Here is a 22,792-nt window from a genome sequence, read left to right on the forward strand (position 1 = left end):
TGCCAAAAACAACGATCCAGTACGTCACCAAGAAATCCAATAAAGATGGATCAATAAAGTCTTGTAAAGCGAAATTCCAGTCAGAGGTAGTAACAACAATGTTGATACCACCGGCGACAGAGAAAATATGATAGAAAACGGGGATGGTTCCTAGTCCTGCCGCCCAGGGCAGGCAGGTAGATCACCTGACCTACCGGTAGCGAGTGGCGCGAAATTTGAATTTCTGTCGGGGACGACGGAGTCTTAGCTATGTATATATCTGACAGGTAAGTTCATTGTATGAAAATACCTTTACTCTGGATCTTTGCTGCTAGCGCTCCAGCGCTATTGTGTACATGGTAGCACCTTAGAAAAATGCATTGGAAAATTCTTTTTTAAAAACAATTCAACAACACTAACTATACTGTTTTGGGTATTATTAGTAACACAGAGATGAGCACTGCTTAAGAGCATACTTTATGTAGTTAAAAAATTTCATTCACGGGATTTTAATCGACGATCTCATTCAAATGGATGATATATGTTATGTTCACGACTGAGCGAACAGTAAACGCCGGCCAGTAAGCACCTGAGGCCATCTTACGTATTGCTGATGACGCAGAAGGGAATCTGTTTTCTAGATAAAAGGGAAAACTTCCAACCCATCCTTAGTATGACCATCTCCCCATCGGGCCTCATCCCACAATAACGTTTACATTTTAACAAATCAACCACCTTTATGTTTACCAATTATAATCATAATTTAGTACACAAACATTCACGACTCTTCATTTTATTGAATTACATTCCCTCTCCTTCCTAACTCCACAATTATATTTCAACATTTCGTTTCCTTACTTTGACTTGCATTTGACTATGCATTTTATACATATTAGTTCTTTCACGACAAAAATGGAAGTTACATGATTGTATGTCACTCTTTTGTTTGTTTGTATGGTGCTTTTACGTTGCATGGAACCAGTGGTTATTCAGCAACGGGACCAACGGCTTTACGTGACTTCCGAACCACGACGAGAGTGAACCTCTATTACCAGAAATACACATCTCTCACTCCTCAATGGAATGGCCGAGAATCGAACCCGCGCCCACCGAGGTGGGACGCCAACACCATACCAACCACGCCACTGAGGCGCTCTCGTCACTCTTTCAATGTAATCGCTGACAAAAGATAAAATAACAACGTACTATAAGTTTGGTTGTCTAGTTGAAAAACTGATTAACTCAAAAGAAAATGCATTTATTTTGTATGGATCCAGAAGGGGACATGCATTTCTGTCAATATTTTCAAACTATGATTTCCCCGCACGTATTTTTTATTTAAGACGGTAACATTCAAAGAATATCGAAAGGCTAATTGACAGCAAAGGCTCTGAGCGAAAGGGACTGGTAATATATATTATATATTTTTTTTAATCACAGCCATACAAACAGTCATCTTCTTCCAAATAACAATTCTCTTTTAGTATACTGGACATTTTCATTTCTTCGCCTTCACATAACTTTCATCCTATAATCATTTTACCCCTTAATCTTCCCCAGATGCAAATTAATTCTTGGCAGAAGGGAGAGAGCTGCATAGTCTGCAAAAGTCTTGGATCTTTTGGGTGGCAGTGCATGCACCAAACCTGAACCATTAATGATGAAGTTATCTGCCTCTGGCTTTTGGTCCGGAAGTGAGATGTGTTTCTCAAGTATGGAAGTGAGTTGAAGCTTCTGACAATTGTTCCAGTCACTGCTGGTATAATCTGGATATGCCTGCAAGAGGAAATATGGCAGGACCATCCAACCTCAAGCTAGTTTCAATGGTATAATCAACAAGCTCTGATAGAATCATTGGATATACTTCTGGTTCTTCACTGCAACATTCTTCTTTGTCAAGATTTCTAAGACGGGACCTCTCCCTATTGTAAAGGCCAGTGAGACATACAAGATGGCATTTCAGCTCTTGTGCAATTGCATCACCTGCACCTATAGACAGCCGAGTACTTTCTTTGATGTCTAAATTGCATTAAAACCTAGGCATTCAGTTTGCAGTGCTTCGAGAAGGAAACACAAGCATCTCCCAAGCCACTTGAGGAGGAAAGGGTTTAGCCAATTACAGTCCAGCAATTCTCTCAGTAAATCACCTTGCAGCTGTCTCGGGTGCATACATTGTATGTATGTTTGACCTTCAATATTTTTGCAGTGTGAGAGAAGAGAGTGCGGAATGCACTGGGAGGATAACCTAAAAGGGAACATGCCCAGGCTATGAGAGATTACATACAGAGCCTCTAAGTTGTTGCGTCAAAATACTAACATGCAAAGGCCCCAATCTGGTATGGTCACTAGTGTCATGACATGACGCTCAGACATCACAAGTTCATGCCTCTCCCAAGACAATGAAAAAATCACTGGCCCTGTATCATGATCAATTACTGCTGCAGCGTTGGGTCTGCGGTGGGAGGTTGAAACCAACATTCTTTGGAAGCTTGAATTTCAAGTCAATGGCCCCTGTGCTTATTCCATGTGAATAGGTTTAATCTCCCAAAATAATAATAATAAAGTACCTTACTTCTGACCACTGACATCTACAAACTATACAATCTCTATTTGAATTCTGCATTGCAAACGGACTGAAAATTATTATAGGCAGGTATTCAAGTGAATTCAACTTCGGATTTTCACAGACAAAATGGATACATGCCACATTGTGAGATACTTGAGGACCATACCAAAACATGAATCATTGTAGACCGTGGGGTGCAGCTGGAAGATACAAAAGCATGCCTGGAGGAGCACAAGAGACTTGCAAAGGAAGGTCAAGGGATCATGCAGTCTGTTAACACACAAACTAACGCAGAGAGCACTTGGTCTTATATTCTGATTTATAACAAAATTCCACCCTAAAGCTTTCGGTTATTGATTATTATCATAACTGTAACTTTGGACATACAATCTGGGTACTTCTTGTCTCAAGTCAAGTGGAAACTATGCAAGTGTGGGATGAAGTAATGAGCCAAACATTAATCCACTTAAAACATTTTGTGTTAATAAGTGAATCGAGGAAAATCACCAGGATGAGGATTATTTACTTGTGTTTAATAATAACTCTTCTTCCTCTCCTCTCCCACCATTATCCCTACATCAAAGGGTCGGTTGCCTGATGTGCCTTCTCCACTGCCTTCTATCAAAGGCATCATCCTCCACCAAACCTCTTCTCTCCATATCTTCTTCCTCTAACAGGTTCCTCCCAGGCCCTCTTCACTCCCTCCTCATCATCCATCCTCAACACATGCCCATACCATCTCAATCGTGACTCTCTTATCACCTCTGTAATCTTTACCAAGCCTGGCCCTTCCTTTTATTTCGTTATTTTCCAATCTCTCAGCAGCGATATTCCCATAATCCACCTCAGCATTCTCATCTTAGTTCTCTCAAGCTTTACTTTCCTCTTTTCTTCTTAGAGCCCTTGTTTCCGATTATCACTGTGTTATAGATCTTAACTTTTAGCTTGATTGGCCTTTTCTTATCACATACTAATCCAGCTACCTCTCCCCACTTCCCCAATACAGCTTTTACTTTACTGTCAACTTCAGCCTCACATCATCCTCCCTCTTGACTTAAAGTAGATCCTAAGTATTTAAACTTGTCCACCTGTTTTATATTCAAACCTCTTCCTTCTTATATTGCTATTTTGCCTCTATCTTCCCTACTGCTCTCACCAAAACCTGTTTTATTCACATTAACCTTTAAGCCAACCCTCTCTAAAGAATCCTGACACTCTCCAACACTTCTCAGTAGGTCTTCCTCATTTTCGGCTGTAATCACCAGACCATCGGCGTGCAACAACTCCCACAGCTCTTCATTCCTGACCTCTTCACTTAACACATTCATGACCAGCACTAACAAAAATGGGCTTAATGCTGACACCTGGCATAATCCAGCACTAACTTCAAAGTTTTCTGTTTCCCCAACTGTGGGGGACAAAATCAAAAACATGAATGAGGTGCTGTTCCTCCTTAGGATTGCTGCTCAGTTTAACCATTACTTCCTTACTTCCTAATTCCATGGCCCTTCCTATAATGATTGTGACTACACCTTCAGTTCCAATGGGTTGGCTTTGGAGTGACAGAACACTACTAAAATGTAGAATGACAAGCTGTAGTGAGGAAGGGAATCAATTTTGTCAAAATACAAAAGGAGGATTTCAAGAGACTTCGAGGCACTTCAGTCACACATCTCAAAGCACACAAACATGCACATGAATTTTAAAGATGCCCAAACTGTACCATTGCAATTCAGTTACATGAAGCCTCACTCCAAAGGGAACCACTGTAGGAAGACCTTTGCTGATTAAGAAAGCCTGGGCAATGTTACAGCTATTGCAGACCCAAACAGAGAGGACACTGACCATCATGCAGCTGATTCCACCTAGTTTTTTGCCCCTCTTCTCCCCCCTGCATCTTCTTGAGCAATTACACAGCTGAATTACGCATTAAAACATTATTCTTATTCTGTTTGTTATCCTTGAATTCTTTCATCCTTTCTTATATACTTTTTTAACATTATCACCCCTAGCACTGCAATGTAATTGCCATTATTGTACATTATTGTGATTACTGAGATTTCATTATTTGCAAGGGACTGAGAATGGAAACTGGCATGAGACTGGGTATGAATGATGTGACTACCTCTAAATGAAATGTTTGGTTTGACTGTATTTTCGTGACTAAATATATTTTTTATGATAAAAAACTATTTAGTAATATTAAAATATTAATATTACCATAAACAAAGCAAAATATCAATAAAAAGTTTTTCTTTAATGTTCATCCCAAAACAAACCCCCAGAAAGTCCAAACACAGAGCTAGCATAAGGAAAATGTATACGTACTACTATACTGGGAAGCTGAAATACCTAAGCGCAATGCTACTTGACCCGCTACTAGCTGGCATTTGTAAAGCTGTCCATCAAGGAGTGCCATTTAACTTCCATGGTGGCACTCATTGGCTGTCTACCCCCAAGACTTTCTCAAGTGGAGAGGTACGTACGTGCAGTGCTGATGAGCCCCATTTCTGCCACTTCAAAGCATATCCTTCCACTGTTCGGAATTGAGTGTATCATTTGTGTATCTGTGTACTTTCCACATCTTTGGTCGCAGAGTTAATCGTGCCTAAGATGCCTCATAAATGCCCTGCTCCTTCTAAGGCTTCTAGCAAAGAGCCTAAGCACCAAAGGAAGGCCATAATGTTCCAGAAGGTAAAACTTCTGGATATATTGAAGGAAGGGTAACGTTATGCCCCAGTAGCCTGCCACTATGGCATGAATGAGAGTACTATGCAGTACATCAAGAAGAAAGAGCGGAGATAAGGAAGGCCATGAGTGTTAGCTTCTACAGTAGTGCCAAGAAGGTTTCCCCTGTGCATGATAAAAGCATCGTGAGGATGGAGTCAGCCTTGGTGTTTTGGATATTGGACTGCAGTAAGAACATCAACCCTCAATACTAACATCATGTGCGAAAAGGCACGACAACTCTACCAGCAGTTATTGATTGTTACAGAAGGCGGGGAATAACAGGAAGCAGACTACTGAGGCTTTGACAAACCTGCAGAAGAAGAAGTGAGACCATCATCAGTTCCTCAGGGTTTTTGGGTTAGCAAAGGGCAATTCCACTATTTTCAAAAGCAGTTCCAACTAAAAAGTGTTTCTCTGCATTGGGAAGCTGCATCGGCAGCCACAAAATATTCAGAGACCTTCAAGAAAATCATCAGGGACAAGAGATACCATCCACAACAGATATTCAATATGGATGAGACGGGTTTGTTCTGGAAGAAGATGCTTTTACGGACATACCTCATGAAGGACAAAGACAGGGCCTCTGGGTTTAAGGCCCAGAAGGATAGGGTTACAATCACAATGTGTGGCAATGCTGCTGGCTTCATGCTGAAATCAGGCCTCATTTACAAGGCTGCAAAACCCAGGACCCTCAAGAATAAGAACCACTTGCTGCCTGTTTTCAATGAACAATTCCAATGTCTGGATCACCAAAATCCTTATGGAGAACTGGTTCACTTAGAGCTTCATCCCTTCAAGTTAGGGATTACCTCAATGACCTGTGCATGAAGATTAAGGTGCTGTTAATTATGGATAATGGACTGGGCATGATCCATGCCTTCCAGGCACTCTACACACAGAACTCCTTCAAGCTCCTTGTGAAGGCAATGGACAGTGACAGTGAATTTACACTGAAGGAGTATTGGCATAAATGCACGACTGCCAAATGTCTGACCATCATCGACTGATTGTTGAAAAATATGAAAAAGGAGACTCTTAATGCATGCTGAAAGTAGTGGCCGGAGTGTGCTCATGATTATAAGGGCTTCTCTCCTGAAGAAATCCAACATTCAGCCATTGATAAGGCAGTCCAATTAGCAAGGATGCTAGGTGGAGAAGGCTTCGATGACATCACTGAGGATGAAGTAGGTACCTTCATTGATGCCCCTCTGACCCCTGACAGACCAGGATTTGGAAGAGCTTATAAAGTCTGCCAGCGAGGAAGACAATGAGTCAGTTTCGGGGGACGGGGACAAGGAGGAGGATGAGAGCCTGTCTTTGGAACGTCTGTCCTGACTCATGAGGATGATCAAGGAGGCACAGGAGTCAGTTTCGGAATGAGATCCTCATATGGAACGCTCCATAAAGTTCAAAAATGCCCTTGATGCAGCATTGGTGCTTTCTAAAAATGCCCTCGTAAGCATGAAGAAGCAACATCAGCAGCTGCCTATCACCATGTTTCTCAATCGGATGAAAAAGGACCCTCCAAAGCCTCCCAAAACCCCAGAAGAATTTCAAGTGCCTGAAGAAACACCTGAAGAAGGGAAAGAATCATCCCAAGAGGAGATGTACCTCCTCTGCTTTACTGTGCAATCATATCTTCATCATCATTCACTGAACTGCACAGCTAATCCATCATCATCTTCAATCAACATTCATCATTGGTGAGTAACCATATGATTTAAGTACGTAATCTCAAACTTCTCATTATTTCGCATATTTTTTCAATGCATATTTAAATACTGTACTTAGTAATTAATGTACCAATGTCACCCCTATCTACATGTAAAGAAAATGGAAAAGCTTGAATACCAAATGAAAGAAAATTTGCATGCCTGAATATGTACGTATAGGGATAACTTAATTAGTTTTTGCCTTGATAAGAGTGCAATAACAGTGGTAGGAGCGTTCATGTGTATCTGTAGGCCGTAGGCAATCCCCGGTTATCGGTGGGGGTTCCGTTCCCGACAGTGTGACGATAACCGAAAACCTTCGATAACCAAAAATCGGCGAAAATACCGTCGAGCCCTGGTTATTGGCAGTGATAACTGGGGTTCAACATCAATAAGTGGGGTTCAGTAACGAAAATTTGGTTATCAGCACCACTAGATAAGTACCATAAAACTGGATTGCTGATAACGGGGACTGCCTGTATATGTATTTTTAAGGGTAGTATAGTAAATGTTGTAAGACGACTTAAAATGATATTAAAGTGTTTTAGGATGATAGTTTACATACATTTGGTGTTTGAACTATTAAAATAGGTAGTTATAAGCATTTTTTGAGGGGGTGGTTGCGGTCCCTAACCCCCGCGGTTATCGAGGGTCGACTGTATAACACTGTGTACAGTATTGATAATTGGCAACTGTATTCTTGCCTCACATATATATTGATAAGTGGCAGCCAAACACATTCAAATTCAATGCATAGCAGTAAGTCGTTTCCCCTCTCCAAGTTGTTCTCACACATTGTCCTTGATATAATATAGCCTTTCCTAATAAAGAACCTGCATTTTAGATGAACTTGTTTCATGTCTCATCGCAACATGGCGCAGCAAGTTATTACAAGAAGTTAACAAGAAGCAAACAAAGATACAGGAGACTTACAGCAAACCAGAAGCAAATCAACAGAGGACCCTACACCAAGAGCTAACCTGCTTCTCTCTCTCTGCAACAGACTTTACAGTGTATCATAAATGCAGTGCAAGGTGGTGCTAATGATTCATAATGAACAGTGTGCTCCCTCCCCAAAAGTCAGAAGCAGGAATCCACTACAAAGCCCAGATGCAAATTTTCGAATTTTTTGGGAATGGCAATGTTGCTGGGACAATTATTCAGTCATGGTGGATATGCCCAAATTACCCAGAGAGAAACAATCAATCCAGATGAGGATATGTCTTGCTTTGGAGACACAAAGGATCCTAGAGTACACCATAAACATACCTCCAAACACTGGATTAAGTGTCAACGAAGTCTTGGATGCCCTTCAAGAAAACATCAAGAGCCTTTGCAACGAAAATCTACTTCGTAGGAAGCTGCTCACCTCCAAACAGTTAAGAGGGAGAATCTTTTTCAGACTTTTACATGAAACTCAGCTACATTGCAGAGGAAGTAGATTTATGTCCCGGTAAATCTTCAGTTTGTGAGCAAACCCAGATGAAGATGATCATCCTCATGGGAGTCAGAGATGAAGAACTGATTGAGAAACTCATAGCCCTCGACGCCAACACCTCTCTACAGGATATAATCAACAAATCTACCACCTATGAGGCCACCAGAAAGGCCACCTTTCCAATTTATGCTTCACCCTCTCAGTTGTGTGCCCTCTCAAATTACAGGAAGTAGAAGAAATGTGGAAAGGGTGCCACTACCACAACACCACCACAGAGTGTTTCATGCCAGTCATGCAACCCCATGCATGGATCCACAAAGAAGTGTCCAGCAGAAAACACCTCCCGCAGCAACTGTGCCCACAAAGGGCACTGAGGTATCCTGCCAAATGGGTCCAGTAACGCCACTGCAACTGACAGGGACATTATAACAAGTGCTGCCAGAAGAAGACAAGGGATGCCAAACAGGGTGCCACTTCCAGTGCCAAGCATACACCACCCTCTCCAAGCAAGAACCCCAGCTTTTGTCGGATGGAAGGACCCTCTTCTATCAAGACCCCACAGCCAATCTCCATTTCCCTCTCGTATAGTGACATCACATCCAGGATGTTGCCGGACACAGGTGCCGATGTCTCTGTTATGGGCCCTCAGCATCTTGACCTTCTGCACATTCCTAGGAGTACACTACAGCCCCTACCAGTTATCCCTACGTTCACCGCAGATGGCTCTATGATGACACCTGCCTTAGGAGCCTTCACAGCCACTCTCACCTTAGCTAAGAGATCATGTCACCAAGGATTCAAGTCCATGAAGGTGTCCGACCGCCACTGCATAGAGTTGGCCATTATTCCACCAGAGTTTCCCAGACCAATTCTGGATCTTACCCATGTCAATAGCTGTTCAGAGTTGCCTCTTCATGATACCATACTTCTTGCTGAAACCAAAGACTTCTTTCTATGAAAGTTCAAGAACAAGATGATCTCCAAGGAAGAACTGAAGAAAGCCCCACACAAGCTGATGGAAGGACCCCAATGCAAATCCATCTCAAGGAAGACACAGTACTTTTCACAATCAACACACCTTGCCAGGTACCATATGATTTCAGGGAACAAGTCAAGGAAGACCTTGTGTTTATGGTACATCAGGGTATCATTAAGCCCACTGGTGACAAATCCTCAGACTTGTGTCACCAACTCATTATCATAACTAAGGACAAAGGCATTCGAATCACTGTCAACCTCAAGAGCCTCAATAACCAAGTAAAATCCCCAGCCCACCCATCACCTTCACCATTACCTAGAATCTACGGCATTCATCCGAAGGCCAAGTTCTTCACCACAGCAGATGTCCTGCAAAGGTACTGGCAAATGCAACTCACAGAGGAATTAAAAGTTAACCACACTCATGACAACCTATGATTGATTCCAGCATTGCAGAGGTTCAATGGGATTTGTGGCCACAGGAGACACCTAATGCCTTTGAGGAGACAAGTCCCTGCAAAGTGCCAAGAATTCTGTCAAAGTAGTCGACGACATCCTGCTGTTCAACGAAAATTTCCCCAGCCATCTACACCGAATCCATGAGATGCTGACATGGTACTACAAGGTTAGCATCACACTTAACAAGGACAAGATTGTGGTTGCTGCCTCACACATTACCTTTTGCAGATTATTTATCTCCAAAGACATGGCATTTCAGCAGACCCACAGCAAAGAAGCAGCAATCAAGGAGTTCCCTACACTGACAAACTTGACAGATCTTTGTTCACTCACGGGGTTAGTGAACCAATTGACCAAATTTATGCCTGAGATAGTTAATGCAGCTCAGCCTGTCATACCCCTTATGAGCCCCAAATGTACATTTGTATGGCCCATGGACTAGGATCGAGCACTTCATCAAATGAAGACTGCCCTGGCTAGCCTACCAGTTCTTGCCTCCTTCAATCTAGCCCTCCCAATTATCCTACAGACCGATGCTTCTCAACTCGACGGACTAGGTCACTAGGATATGGCCTTCTATAGGACTACAGTAATGGAAGATGCCACTTAGTACAGTGTGGTTCTTGTTTCCTTGCAGACGTCGAGACATGCTACGCCACAGTTGAGTTGCAGATGTTAGCTGTAACCTGGGCCGAGATATTAGCCGTAACCTGGGCTATGTCCAAATGCAAACTGTACCTTACAGGCCTCCAACATTTTATGTTCAAGACAGACCATGCCTCTGTCAGCCAGCTAACACCACACGACAAAACCGACTATAATGAGGCTGGGACATACATCAGGAACATTGCCACTGCTTAAGCAACACCCCAAGAAGACGACACCAACAGGTTTATTTAAGATCTTTGTGCTTCAGCAAGGGAGGACCCATCATACATACATCTTTAAGACTGCATGCTCTCAGGATTTCGTACCAATCATTAAAACTTACATAATTCATTGCTCCCATTCTGGAAACTACAGGAAAGCCTCTCAGTCAACACTGAACTCATACTTTATGGAGCAAGGATTTTAGTTCCTGCCACTCTTTGTTGCCACATTCTATCATGACTCTATGACAGTTACGGAAGAATGAAAGCCACAAAGTGACAGGCACAGTTAACTGGCCAGGAATCAATTCTAACATCGCAAGTACAGTCAAGGCATGCGAGCTTTACCAAGTCTTACAACCCAGCCTCCAGCAGGAACCTCTTCAAAACGACAACCCTTCAAGTCTGTGTCAGTGGACTTCTTCAACGTTGCAGGCAAATCATTCCTTGCTGTGCCCAACAGCCTTTCTGGCTGGCCTGCGGTTGTCCCATGCTACAGTGACACTACCGCCTCTGCAACAATCAGGATCTTCCACAGGATTTCAGGGCGGTTGGTGTCCCACTTCACCTCAGAACCAATGGTGGACCTCAATTCACCAGCTGTGAATTCAGGAAGTTTCATGGAGCGCTGGAGAGTACATCACCCTATTACTTCCCTGCACTACCTGCAGTCCAATGGCTATGTCAAGGCTGCTATGAAGGCGTGAAGCATCTTATACTGAAGACAGTGCCCTCTGGCAACATTGACTGTGAAGACTTCAACCGTGGCCTCTTGGAGTTACAGAACTCTCCAAACTTCACAGGCTGCTCCCTGCACAAATCCTATACGGCCACCCACTTTGCTCCCGCATGCCTGCTCATCCCCAGTCATTCTCACAGAAATGGCTTGAGAAAGCCAAGGACTATGATCACTGCGCTGCTACCAGAGCCGAACTTGTATAGAAGTCATATAATCAACTTGCACCTCCCCTACCCAGCTATAAGTTGGACAGTCAGTCAGGATCCAGGATCTGACTTCTCACTCTTGGGACAAGGTTGGGATCATCATGAACCATGACAAGTTAAGGGACTATGAAGTATGTATCCCCAGCAGACTAGTATATTAGAACAACCGGTGCTTCCTGTACCCAGTGCCAACCCCTGGCATACAGACACAGCCCTCCTACAGCCCCACATAGATATCCCAGGTTTTCCAGACAAAGAATCTGCACGAGACAAGACTACATGAATGATAGGGGGAGGTAGGCAGAGATACTATAAGCTATATGTAACGTGTATTTGTCATTATATAACGCACCCTCACCTATCATGTATATAACGTGCATTCATAAGTGGCAACTGTATTCTTGCCTCACATGTATATTAATAAGTGGCAACCAAACACATTCAAATTCAATGCCTATCAGTACACTGCTTCCCCTCTCCGAGCTCAGTTGTTTTCATTCATTGTCTTTGTTATTGTAACCTTACCTAATAAAGAACCTACATTTTAGATGAGGTTGTTTCATGTCTAATCCCAACAAGTATGAGTGAGGAAATACATGGGGCAGGAATACTAGATAATCAACCCCAGACCAGAGGGGGATAAGGATAGGAAAAAGATTGAGGGAAAGGATAAGGGCACAAAAGATAGAAAAGAGAGGGGTCGGGAAGGTATAAAGAAAAGTACGACCAAGAAAAGGACAAAGAAAAGATAGAAAAGAGAGGGGTCGGGAAGGTATAAAGAAAAGTACGACCAAGAAAAGGACAAAGATAGTAGTATATAATTTGAACAAAAGCAGGAACTGTATGCCCCATCGAGTGAGCATGGTTGTGTCAGATTGAGTTAGAAAATGGACAAATAAATAAGAAGTTTGAATGACAAGGGAGTGACAGAGGTTCATAAGAATATAATACTCCAGGAAGTACCCAAGAGAGGAAAATATAATATATTGAGTAAGAGGGATAAAAAGTCTTTTTTTAATTTAAAGAGTATGAAATGTGCAACATAGATAAATAAGAGAATAGTAAGCATCCGAGGTTACAAGGATTGGGTGAGTTTTTGGGAGGTAAACTGCTAGACCTTTATAAAAAAAAATCATGAATGTAAGAGGGCAGAGGTAAGAAGCTGTGAAAGAGAAAATGATTGATCAAGTGAAAAGTGTACATACACCCAAAAGCTTCCTCGGGGTAGAGGAGAATGTTCCATTCTGAACCAAACCAACCACACAAAAAGCAAAAGGGATAAAGAGCAAGAACACTCAAGTGAAACAGTTTAAATGACAGCAAAATGGCAAGGCAGAACAAAGAGTCGAAAGAAGACATCTGCATACCACGGCAATGAAATATGATGTGGTGTGCAGACTGGCAGTGGGTATGGTTTGAATGGAAACTGAAAGGAAGTGCTAGTGTCAAATGTTACTTGAATGAAGATGGTACTATGAAGGTAATAAAGATAAATGGTGCACATCAGGATATGGATGTACCAAATGAACAAGTGCAAAATAGAATGAAGATGTGAGTAAACAAGAGGAAAGTCTGACAAAAGGGAAACAGTTAGCTTTGGCAGAGACAGTTAAGGCTAGGAAGAACCGAAAAGACAGGGAAAAAGCAGATAGTATAATTATAGAAGCACAAGTAGAAAGGATGAAATGGAAAGGGAAATAGATTAAATGGATAGGCAACCAGACCAGACATATAATGTACAATGTATGCTTCCTGTCAAGCTGAAGAGTTAATTAAATGTAATAATTTACAACAAACCTTGGAGTAGTGTAAGGAATAAATGAGGTTTACAAAGAATGAAGTACTGGATAACGTAGATGAGGTAGTGTCAGAACTTAAGTGTAGAAATTGAAGAATTTCAGGAATTTAGGTAAAGTAGTCCAATAGTTAGTAGTGGAATTTTAAAATGGTTAGTTAGATATCAGGCTGAAATGGACAGTCGTGATACTATTGATTCAGTATACAGTATGTAAAGTAAGGATGACAGTTTGAGTAATAGCAAGATTGAGGAAAAGTATGATTAACTAATCAGTAGACAGTTCTGTGTACATGCTTCAACTAAGAATAATTTATTGTTAAAACATGGAGTGTGATCAATGACTGAAAGAATACATTTGAATAAAAAATTATAGCATAATTATGAAACAAACTATATTTTGTTTAAATATATATTTGGTTTATTGTTTTAATAAATATATTTTGTTTATTGTTTTACTATTTAATGTTTTTTATTGTGAACCTTTCTCATTTCAGGGGTAGCTGAGGGAAGGTTTGTCTGTGATAAGAGAATTTAATTTACAAAGGAAATAATGATGGCCACTGTAACAAGTATACTATCTTTGTTACATGAATAGTGCTGAAAATTCACGATGGAGGAGCCAGGAGCATTCCTCTTGTCCAAGAGAGAGCAGGCCAGCACAGGGTACCGAGAATGCTTGTTCAGACCTTTAGCTGCCTCCCAAGTCTGGGAAGAATGTTTACCAAAAGTCCTTCTGGGCTTCTTATGAGAGGCTCTTTTGGACTTCTTTCTACAAGAGGAAAGTAAGAGGAAGATGAGGAAGAGCTCAACAAGAAGGAGAAGTAGGTAGAAGAACAGTGTAGTACATGTGCGTCTCCCCTGCAGAAATGTTGAGGCACAATGTCATCATAGGCTTTTTTGGGCACCGTATGGTTGACATTGGGACATCTCCCACAGGAAATACTACTTCTTCAGGAATCTCAACCTACTCTGAGGATGAAACAACAGCAACAGCAGCACAAGTTTCCTTAATCTTAACCATAGCTAAGTGGTAAGGGAAAGCTGTGCAGGAGACTTCCTGGGATAATATGGGAAGGCCACATATTACGTAAGTACTTTAGAGATGACCACATTCATGGAATAAGAGATATACATAGCAATAAACTGTGTACACAAGTCAAGAACCCTCTAGGGGAGAGACCAGTCTGGGTAACTGGCTCATCATCAGAGAAAAGTGTGTATTAAGAGTCCCATCTTACCTTGCACAATAAGTTCCTGGACTTAGGGTCAGCCACACGTGCAGAAGATGCTGCGAGAGGCACAGTAGGATGGAACTAGAAAGTCTGGCTGTCACCAGGGGAGTATTCCCAATTGAAGAAGGAAGCATATGCTTTCACTTTCTATTAAACCTCTCCCACTGTGAAGGTTACCACTCAGCGCACTCCTTACATAATGAAAGAGGACTACAAATCCTAAAACTATAGGAACTACAATACCTATGAGGGTCTATAACCAGAGGAGACATGAAGTGCCCACACATGCATTCTCATCCACCAAAATAGCTTTGCATTTGTTTCTTCTACATCTTTATTTACAGTGAAAAAATATAAAACATAAACAGACATCGAAAGAAAAGTTTCAATAAATAACCCTAGAATGATCACAGTAGACCACACTAAATGACACTCAAAGAAAAAGTGCTTGGTGATGGGAGGTGTGACTCATCCCCTCTTAATCACAAGACATCCTCATCCATCAACAACCTGAGAAAAAGTACTCGATGACAGCAGGCGAATAGAGATTTCCTCCAAACACCCATCTACCACCATTTAGGCTACCTACCTTATTACCTAGTTTCAAAAACCAGACCACGCTGAGGAATACTACATAAAAAGTGATGGTTTGTACTCCCACCCATAGGCACTGGCTTGGAAGCCAAAGTTGATCTGACTTGATGGTAAACTGGCACATATTAGTTAAGCTATTGCCACATACTGTTAAGGTATACTAAAGTCTTAAACTAACTAAGACAAACCTAGCCATCAAACTTTAGCCCTGACAAAGCTAGGCTAGCCTGCTTTGTAGACAAGTATGCATGGTTGGCAATAAGAGGGCTAGTTCTTGTAATCCTTGACTGATTCATCTTTTTAGTATAGCTTCAGCTGCTTTACTAAGTTAGCAGCCTTAATGTAACTGTTACACTTCCCATAGGCATCACAGATGGTTTATAAGCTGCCTATGCTATGATGGGCTGACTGATAAATGATAGTAAGAATTGTGTGATCAAGACTATGGCTATGGCTATGGCTATTATAACACTCCTAACAGCCTCTTAATAACAAAATATACTAAAAATCCTCTAGATTTAACAACCTTCTATGTATGGGAAAAATACATACATTCTATTCACAACAGAATAGTTGAAAGTATGTATGACCAATTCTACACCCCAAGAGCAATAAAAGTCCAGAAACAATATGAAAGTCAGGTTAATTACGACAGGATAGTTGAAAGTATCAGTCTATCCACTTCTACACCCCAAGAGCAATAAGTCCGGAAACAATAAGACAGTTGGGCTGTGTGGTGTGCATATATTCAATCTCTAACCTTATGATCGTTCATATATTTCCATGCCTGATCTCCAAAATTGAACAATTTCACTGCATTAGTTGACATGTATTAACGATAATTTATTAATAAAATTTTACCCACACTACAAAATCATTCACTACAATTACTGTTTACTATATAAAATACTATATAAGTACTTATATCAAAATATGATTGTTTTTTTAAAAATCGCATTCAGACCCACCATCATTTTTGTCGCCCCACTGTAAAGGGTATGCCTCAAGTCTGAATCTGAACAAACTACTAGGCAAAAACTGCCATGAACAGACACAATTGAAGCAATGCCCTTGACCAGGTAGGCTGCCTCGTACAGCTTATACAATTTGGGACTTACTATATGAGATGTTATATATACACAGTAACATAAAAAACAAAAAAACTTATTTTCTGATGATGTGAACAACTATTATTTCCATAGGCATTTCTCAAGCTTGGGCTGAGGGTGCCCCTATGCTAGGAGGTAATGCTTCATAAACTTGGGCAACTCAACCCATGGTAAATATAAAGGAGAAGACCACATGAAGAAATCCTTCAATATACTAATTCTTTTGTTAAACAGCCTACTACACAACATGGTATATATATCTAATGCAGTACAGGTGAGATATGAGAAAATTACTGTGATAATAAGAAATTCTCCATCTTCTGTTCATGGTTTTACATTGAACACTGGGTGGCCAGTATTAAACATGGCAGAAATTTTATGGGACCCTATGTTTAGTACCAACCACCTCAGGGTTGAAATAAAAAAGACAAAAGAGAGTCAATATCTAACTATCTCGGTACAGTTCTAAAATTAACTGGCCTGTACCTATACTGCATATAGCTATACACGTGTCCACATTGCTAAGCCAAAGAATTGGCTAAGCATTATCATTTATTATAATAAGAATATTATAATAAATGATAAGAATATGATAAGATGATAAGAATATGATAATAAGCTAAATCCTATTCTTTTGCTGTCTAAGTTAGTTTAGGAACAAGACCATGGTTTATTAATGTTAGCTAAATTGGGCCTAATTACTACACTCATTGGCTAGCCTAAGCTTCCGTATGGCCAAGGGTTAAGTTTCACACACACAACCCAATTCACCCAAATACGATAAGAATATGAAAATAAAAGATGATACAGGCTACCTCACCAACCCTATTTCCTACACAGTTGACCAAAGTTAATTCCGTTGACCTAAGTTAATTTTGACTAAATTAGGTTAGACCCCCATCATAAGGTGGCTAAGCTTCCCTATGGAACTTCACTTCCATATGTTAACCTATTTGGTCATGGCCTAACACACCCTTAGGAACAGCCAAGGGATACCAGTAACCTAGTCTGCCTACAGTTACCTAGACAACTGATACAGGGGCTATTAATTACTCTGAATGACAATAGCCTACGCCTAGGCTATGTTGATTATCAGTGATGTTTATAAATTAAAAAATAGTCATCAAAACAAGCCTAAAATCCTTGGAGACAATCTGACATGACCATTATACAGTTAAAATGACAATGGCTTAGTAGAAGGGCATAACAATGTTTGGAGTCCGGAGTCTCCCAAAGGGGTAGGGGGAACCTGAAGACATCATGTCAAGGTGAGAGCAAGGTGAACTGCACTCACTTTGCGCATGAGCGACAAATCAAATACCATGGGTTAATACAATTTTTTACTTATAGATTAAACTTTGAAACTAGAAGAGTATTTACCGTATCGTTGGCGTTGTTATCCGATGAAGAATTTGCCATGTTTCGTTTCTACACTGCACAGACAAAACTATTCTTTTACGAACACTTTGTCAATTGGTTACAGGAGTTCGAGCCGAGATAAACAATCCAATTTCTGAGTGAATCCTCGAGAGGGACTATAAAATATTAAACTATAAGATTCGCTGGTATCTTAATTCTATTTGCTCAATAGATAATACTATAAAGGGTATTAAATAAGATATTTAAATATCCTTAAATAGCAGTTACGATGCTCTTTTGTTTTATAGGCTGACAGTCACTGTAGATATAAAGGGTTTCGAATAATACGTTGTAAGAATGTGTACAAGTTATGAAATTTTATATTGACAACCTAGATTTAAAGATAACCCTTCGAAATATGTAATAAAGATACGAGAGAAAGCTCACACCCCTTCTTACACACAGGTTCAGGTGGAACTAACCGGTGCAAAGAATATTACTGGAACCTGTGTCGGCTGCTACCAATACTCGTTTGCTGATTGGTCAATGTTGTCCTCACAAACTGCCACATCATTTATTTTAATATAACATTTTATATTTTCACAGTAAACGCCTGATGGCAGATGAGTTCAGTCTATCGGTATGATTGCAATATCTATAACCATAGTATCTTTTTATTGGGAAACAGTGACAACGTATATATCGTTTCCAATACGGCTACCATATAATGAGCACGTGAACTTATTGAACCATCTTGCGATGCCTGTCAACTTCCACCTCTACCAGCTGATCAAAATCACGTGACTTGAGTTACATATGACGCAATCGTTTAAAGCTGTCTTACTCACCATGAAGCCTTTTTTCTTGTAACACATTAAAAACTAAAAACCCGCGAGTACTTTAGAATTTATAAGGGTTTGAGCTCATTTAGATGAGTTGCGAATGTACTGTCTAGGGCAGAACTCAAACCAGCCAGTCATATTTAGAGCAAATAAGAGCAAACTATTTGGAGTGAATTGCTAATCACTAACGTGACCATCAACATGATCAACAAAAGTTTCATGAGTTTAATTTGCCTTTTCTCCTCTCATGAGCTTCCTTTTGCTGTTCTCGGTGGATTTTTTCTTCAGAATTTCGTCAAGTATTTCGGCCACTACTTCCTCTTAGTTTCTTTACCAATTTGACTGCCGCTTTTAAGAGCTATTCCCACAAAAGACAAACCACATCCTTATTTTCTTGTCAGGCATCTGCTAAATCTTATATTTCCATTACGTCTTCTTCATTAACGTCATCTTCAATCCGATCTATCTCTTATTATTTATTCTCTTCAAAGCCTTCATATAACACAAATAGAAAATCAGTAGTTTTTCCTTGTTCTCTCATTTATCACAAACTTTAATCCACACGCTTAAACTTTCTGCTTTGTGCCCTCTCTCATTCGACCATATGTATACTGTAAGATTTCCATTTAGCCTATTTTCTCTTGCCACTTTCATCACTTTTGTCTCCACGTTTAATTTGAGTATTTCAGTTAGTGCATTCATTCTCTTTCCCACATCCACATCACATAAACATGTTGCTTAGACTTTAAAGCTTGTTTCAACTTCCTAGGTCTTTCTCTCCAGGATTTTTCACGTCTGATCTACTCGTTTTACTTACCTTTTAAACGCCCAGCTGTCTCTTCAGAGACATAACTAAGTGTGAATGAAGCATTTGACGTTTCACACAAAAGGTCCCACCTTTCATTCTTCTCTACGGTCTTCCAGAGAAACTAAACATTAATGCGACTGCTTGTATAGCAGGCTCAAAATGATCTTTAGTTATTTCAGTCTTCTAATGTTCCAGAAGGGAAGAAGATTATTGCATATGATACATATAACAGTTGCTTTGCTGTGCTTCTTTCTTCACAGGAACTGACCTGGCCACCATTTGTTTCCTTTTAAATTCACGAGTTTCTCTGATACTGAAACTTATTGCATAAGGTTTCATTGATGTGTGTTCTTGAAAGTTTAGTGTTTGTTCTTTTTCTCATTAGTCTCCATTTCTGTTGTGGAAAACTCTTCTGATCTCTCTCTCTCTCTCTCTTTCATTTTTTATGTCAAAAGATTTAGAACCTACGATGATTTCCTATATCATCTGTTTTGTTTATTTCTTGAATAACTTCGTTATCCTGCCTAAGAATTCTGGTTCGACATCGTCACCACGTGTATTCTTATAAAATATTTCAAAATTATATAATTCTGTCAGGTGCAAAACATTTAGGAATATCTTTAGGCATTCTTGTGCTCCTGATAACTGAAACGTTTTTAATCCTTTCTCCAGTTCTTATTTTTTTTTCATTTAATAACCTCAATTGTTTTCAGTTTCTGAGTCTATTTTCCCTTTTTGGATATGAATTCTTGTCTGCCTATCTTAGCAATGTTTCCATTCCATATATGAGCTTGATCTTACCATTCCACCTATTCATTTGTCACTCTCTCTTTTACAAGCATTATTTAGTTGCTATGATAACTTCTATCACTCCACATTTCCTCCACTTCTTTTTTATCTCTTATTGCACCTATACGGTATCTGATTCTAGTACTGCTGTTCTTCAGCAACACATACTAACAGGAAGACTGGCTTCATATATAAGGATGTTTACCATGTTAACTGGTTGTCTCAGATCTTGCAACTTGCCCAGTCAATAATATTGAGAAACTTTGGCAATATAGACTAACAAGTAAGTTTAGTACCTTTTACTGTGCTGTCCAAGGACTAGTCTTTATTCTGGTTGAGAAATACATATTTTTCTCATCTTAGACAATGGTAAATCTCATGAGGCCCCATCAATATAAGAGATTGATGAAGAAAAAACTCATATGGTTAGGTCATTTCGTGAAAGTGAAATTACCACGAAAAATGAGCATACATACTCCATCAAAAGAACACTAGTTTAAAAGAATTAAGAACATGGCATATGTATAGTATAAGGTTATTATGAGAGCCTGTGGTGTTGGTAATGATGTTTATGATTTCTTCTCTAAAAGGAATGAAAGAAAAATTTAAGTCATTATATAGAATCAAAAGTGGAACTGGCATTTCTCTGGTTTAGACTCATTCTTCCCAAAGGGTTTCTTTGAATTTGGTGTTTCTTTGTTAGAGGCCTAGCAAGACGTCAGTTTTTGGATGATGTGTTGGGGCCCAGTGTAATGAGTGAGGTCAGTGTGGGGATTAGTGCGGTGTGTTGGTAGGTATATAACCAGAAGTTTGAAAACAAGGAATATTTTAATAGCTTTTGAAAAGAACATTTCCCTAGTCCTTTGTTCACAAAAAAACTCAGTGGAAAAGTAGATAAAAAGCAGAGGAAGAGGATAGCTTATTTGATTTTGGGTTTGATCCATTCTTGGATCAAACACAACAAATCAATCATATTGAGAAAAAGAAAAGAAAAACCAAAATACTCAATACCATATAAATTAACAGCAAAGGTAAGTAAAGAAAGCTGAAGAATAGACATCTGCATCCAACAGAAGCAGAAAGCAAAGTGGAATGCAAACACTTTTGGGTGGGCCTTCCGCTCTGCCCGTTGCTTGTTAACGACCTTGTCACTAAGTTTTTATTGGACACTCCAGCTTGTATTTGCAAGCTTACTGTAATGAATCAAGTTTGTATTTGTATTGGAACACACCTATTTTTGGAAGCCACTGTGAGTCCTGAAATTCACCCGCTTGCCCTGACAAAAAGGCATGGGAATTGTGGCGAGTATCTTTTCCTTCACAGACCTGGTCTGGCATGTATTGGGGATCTTGGCCAGATTATGTGCTATTACTACATCTGTAAGAAGGCTGAAGGAAAATTAACTGTTGTTCAGCAAGAGAAAGAACATTTGCCTTGACTCCTTTTTGTATTCTATCACTATGTCTATCAAAGGCACCATGGCCAAGACCAACAACAAGACTTCTTTGATATTAGTTGGTCTGTTATGGAGCCCTGGCGGGACTATATGAGTAACTCCTTTGAGAACTCACAACAGCTACCAAAAACAGGGGTTTCCTTCATCAAAACCTGGTTTTTAACAATCTTGCTTTATTTCTATTTTACCTAAAAATGAATCAAGCAAAGGGCCTACTTACAGGCTACCAAGGACAGGGGTATTTCATCTTAAGAACTAATTTTCCAGCTTTTTTTTTTCCCCAAAGTTCCTTATGCCCACCCAAGTTTGTACAGACTTAGAACCAACAGCTAGAAGAATGTAGATGAGAATGAACAAACTACATAGTGGTATATACTAGTACATTCAGTGTTGTCTGGTATACAAGAAAAGAGAGAAAATGTGTAGAGAACATACCAGACTAATCAATACAGTATACATGCATGGATGCAGTAAAAATACTGTACCTCAAGTAAGGAGTCCAATATACAGTCTATAGCCAGTTTTAGAAATTCCTCATTTTTCTCTTGTTGGAGTATCTTGATAAGTGGTTGGTACCTTGATCAACTACTGTTTAAAGTAAGTAATAATGTAATAAGCACTGATCAGCCACAGAATCAAGTTACAATGACTATCTTAATGAAGTTTTTCATGTGTTAATTCCTTTCCTTATACAAAGTAATAATTAAACTCTTCAAAGTGGTCCATTTGAATGGGAAAGAGTTTGAAGTTTCCGTCCATTCCATGTGGCCATTTGGTAATAGATACTTTTCACTAAAGACAGCAAATAAAGCACTGTTTTCTGAGCCAAAACCTAACATGGTGATTAGCAGTATCAGTGAACTTAAGTCCTAAAGTCTATCATACAACTTTCCTTTATGTATGTACTGTACATCAGCAACAAGAATGCCAAACGTGTTCTGTATGAAGTACAAGAATAATTGAACTAAGGTCGTCTGTCTAAATGGACTGTTAAAACACTCCTGATATAATCATGCAAAATACTCACATTACAACTTTCTTTATGGTTAACCTTCAGTGACTTCTAAGAAAGACATACAACAATGTACTTCTTAGAACCACAAAAAAGAGAAAATAAAACAAACAAAGA

General features: G+C 39.9%; 1 protein-coding gene across 1 annotated transcript in view; it reads right to left on the reverse strand.

Annotated features, from left to right (window-relative positions):
• LOC135224253 (calcium-binding mitochondrial carrier protein Aralar1-like) overlaps window positions 1-18,241 on the reverse strand; it is a 273,099-nt gene extending 254,858 nt beyond the window's left edge. Inside the window, 1 exon segment of the mRNA XM_064263106.1 lies at window positions 17,790-18,241. Within this exon segment, the coding sequence (XP_064119176.1) occupies window positions 17,790-17,828 (39 nt within the window). The 5' untranslated portion in view covers window positions 17,829-18,241.
• Window positions 18,242-22,792: the final 4,551 nt, after the last annotated feature.

Source organism: Macrobrachium nipponense, chromosome 20 (genome assembly GCF_015104395.2).
Source record: "Macrobrachium nipponense isolate FS-2020 chromosome 20, ASM1510439v2, whole genome shotgun sequence".
NCBI classification, from domain to species: Eukaryota; Metazoa; Arthropoda; class Malacostraca; order Decapoda; family Palaemonidae; genus Macrobrachium; species Macrobrachium nipponense.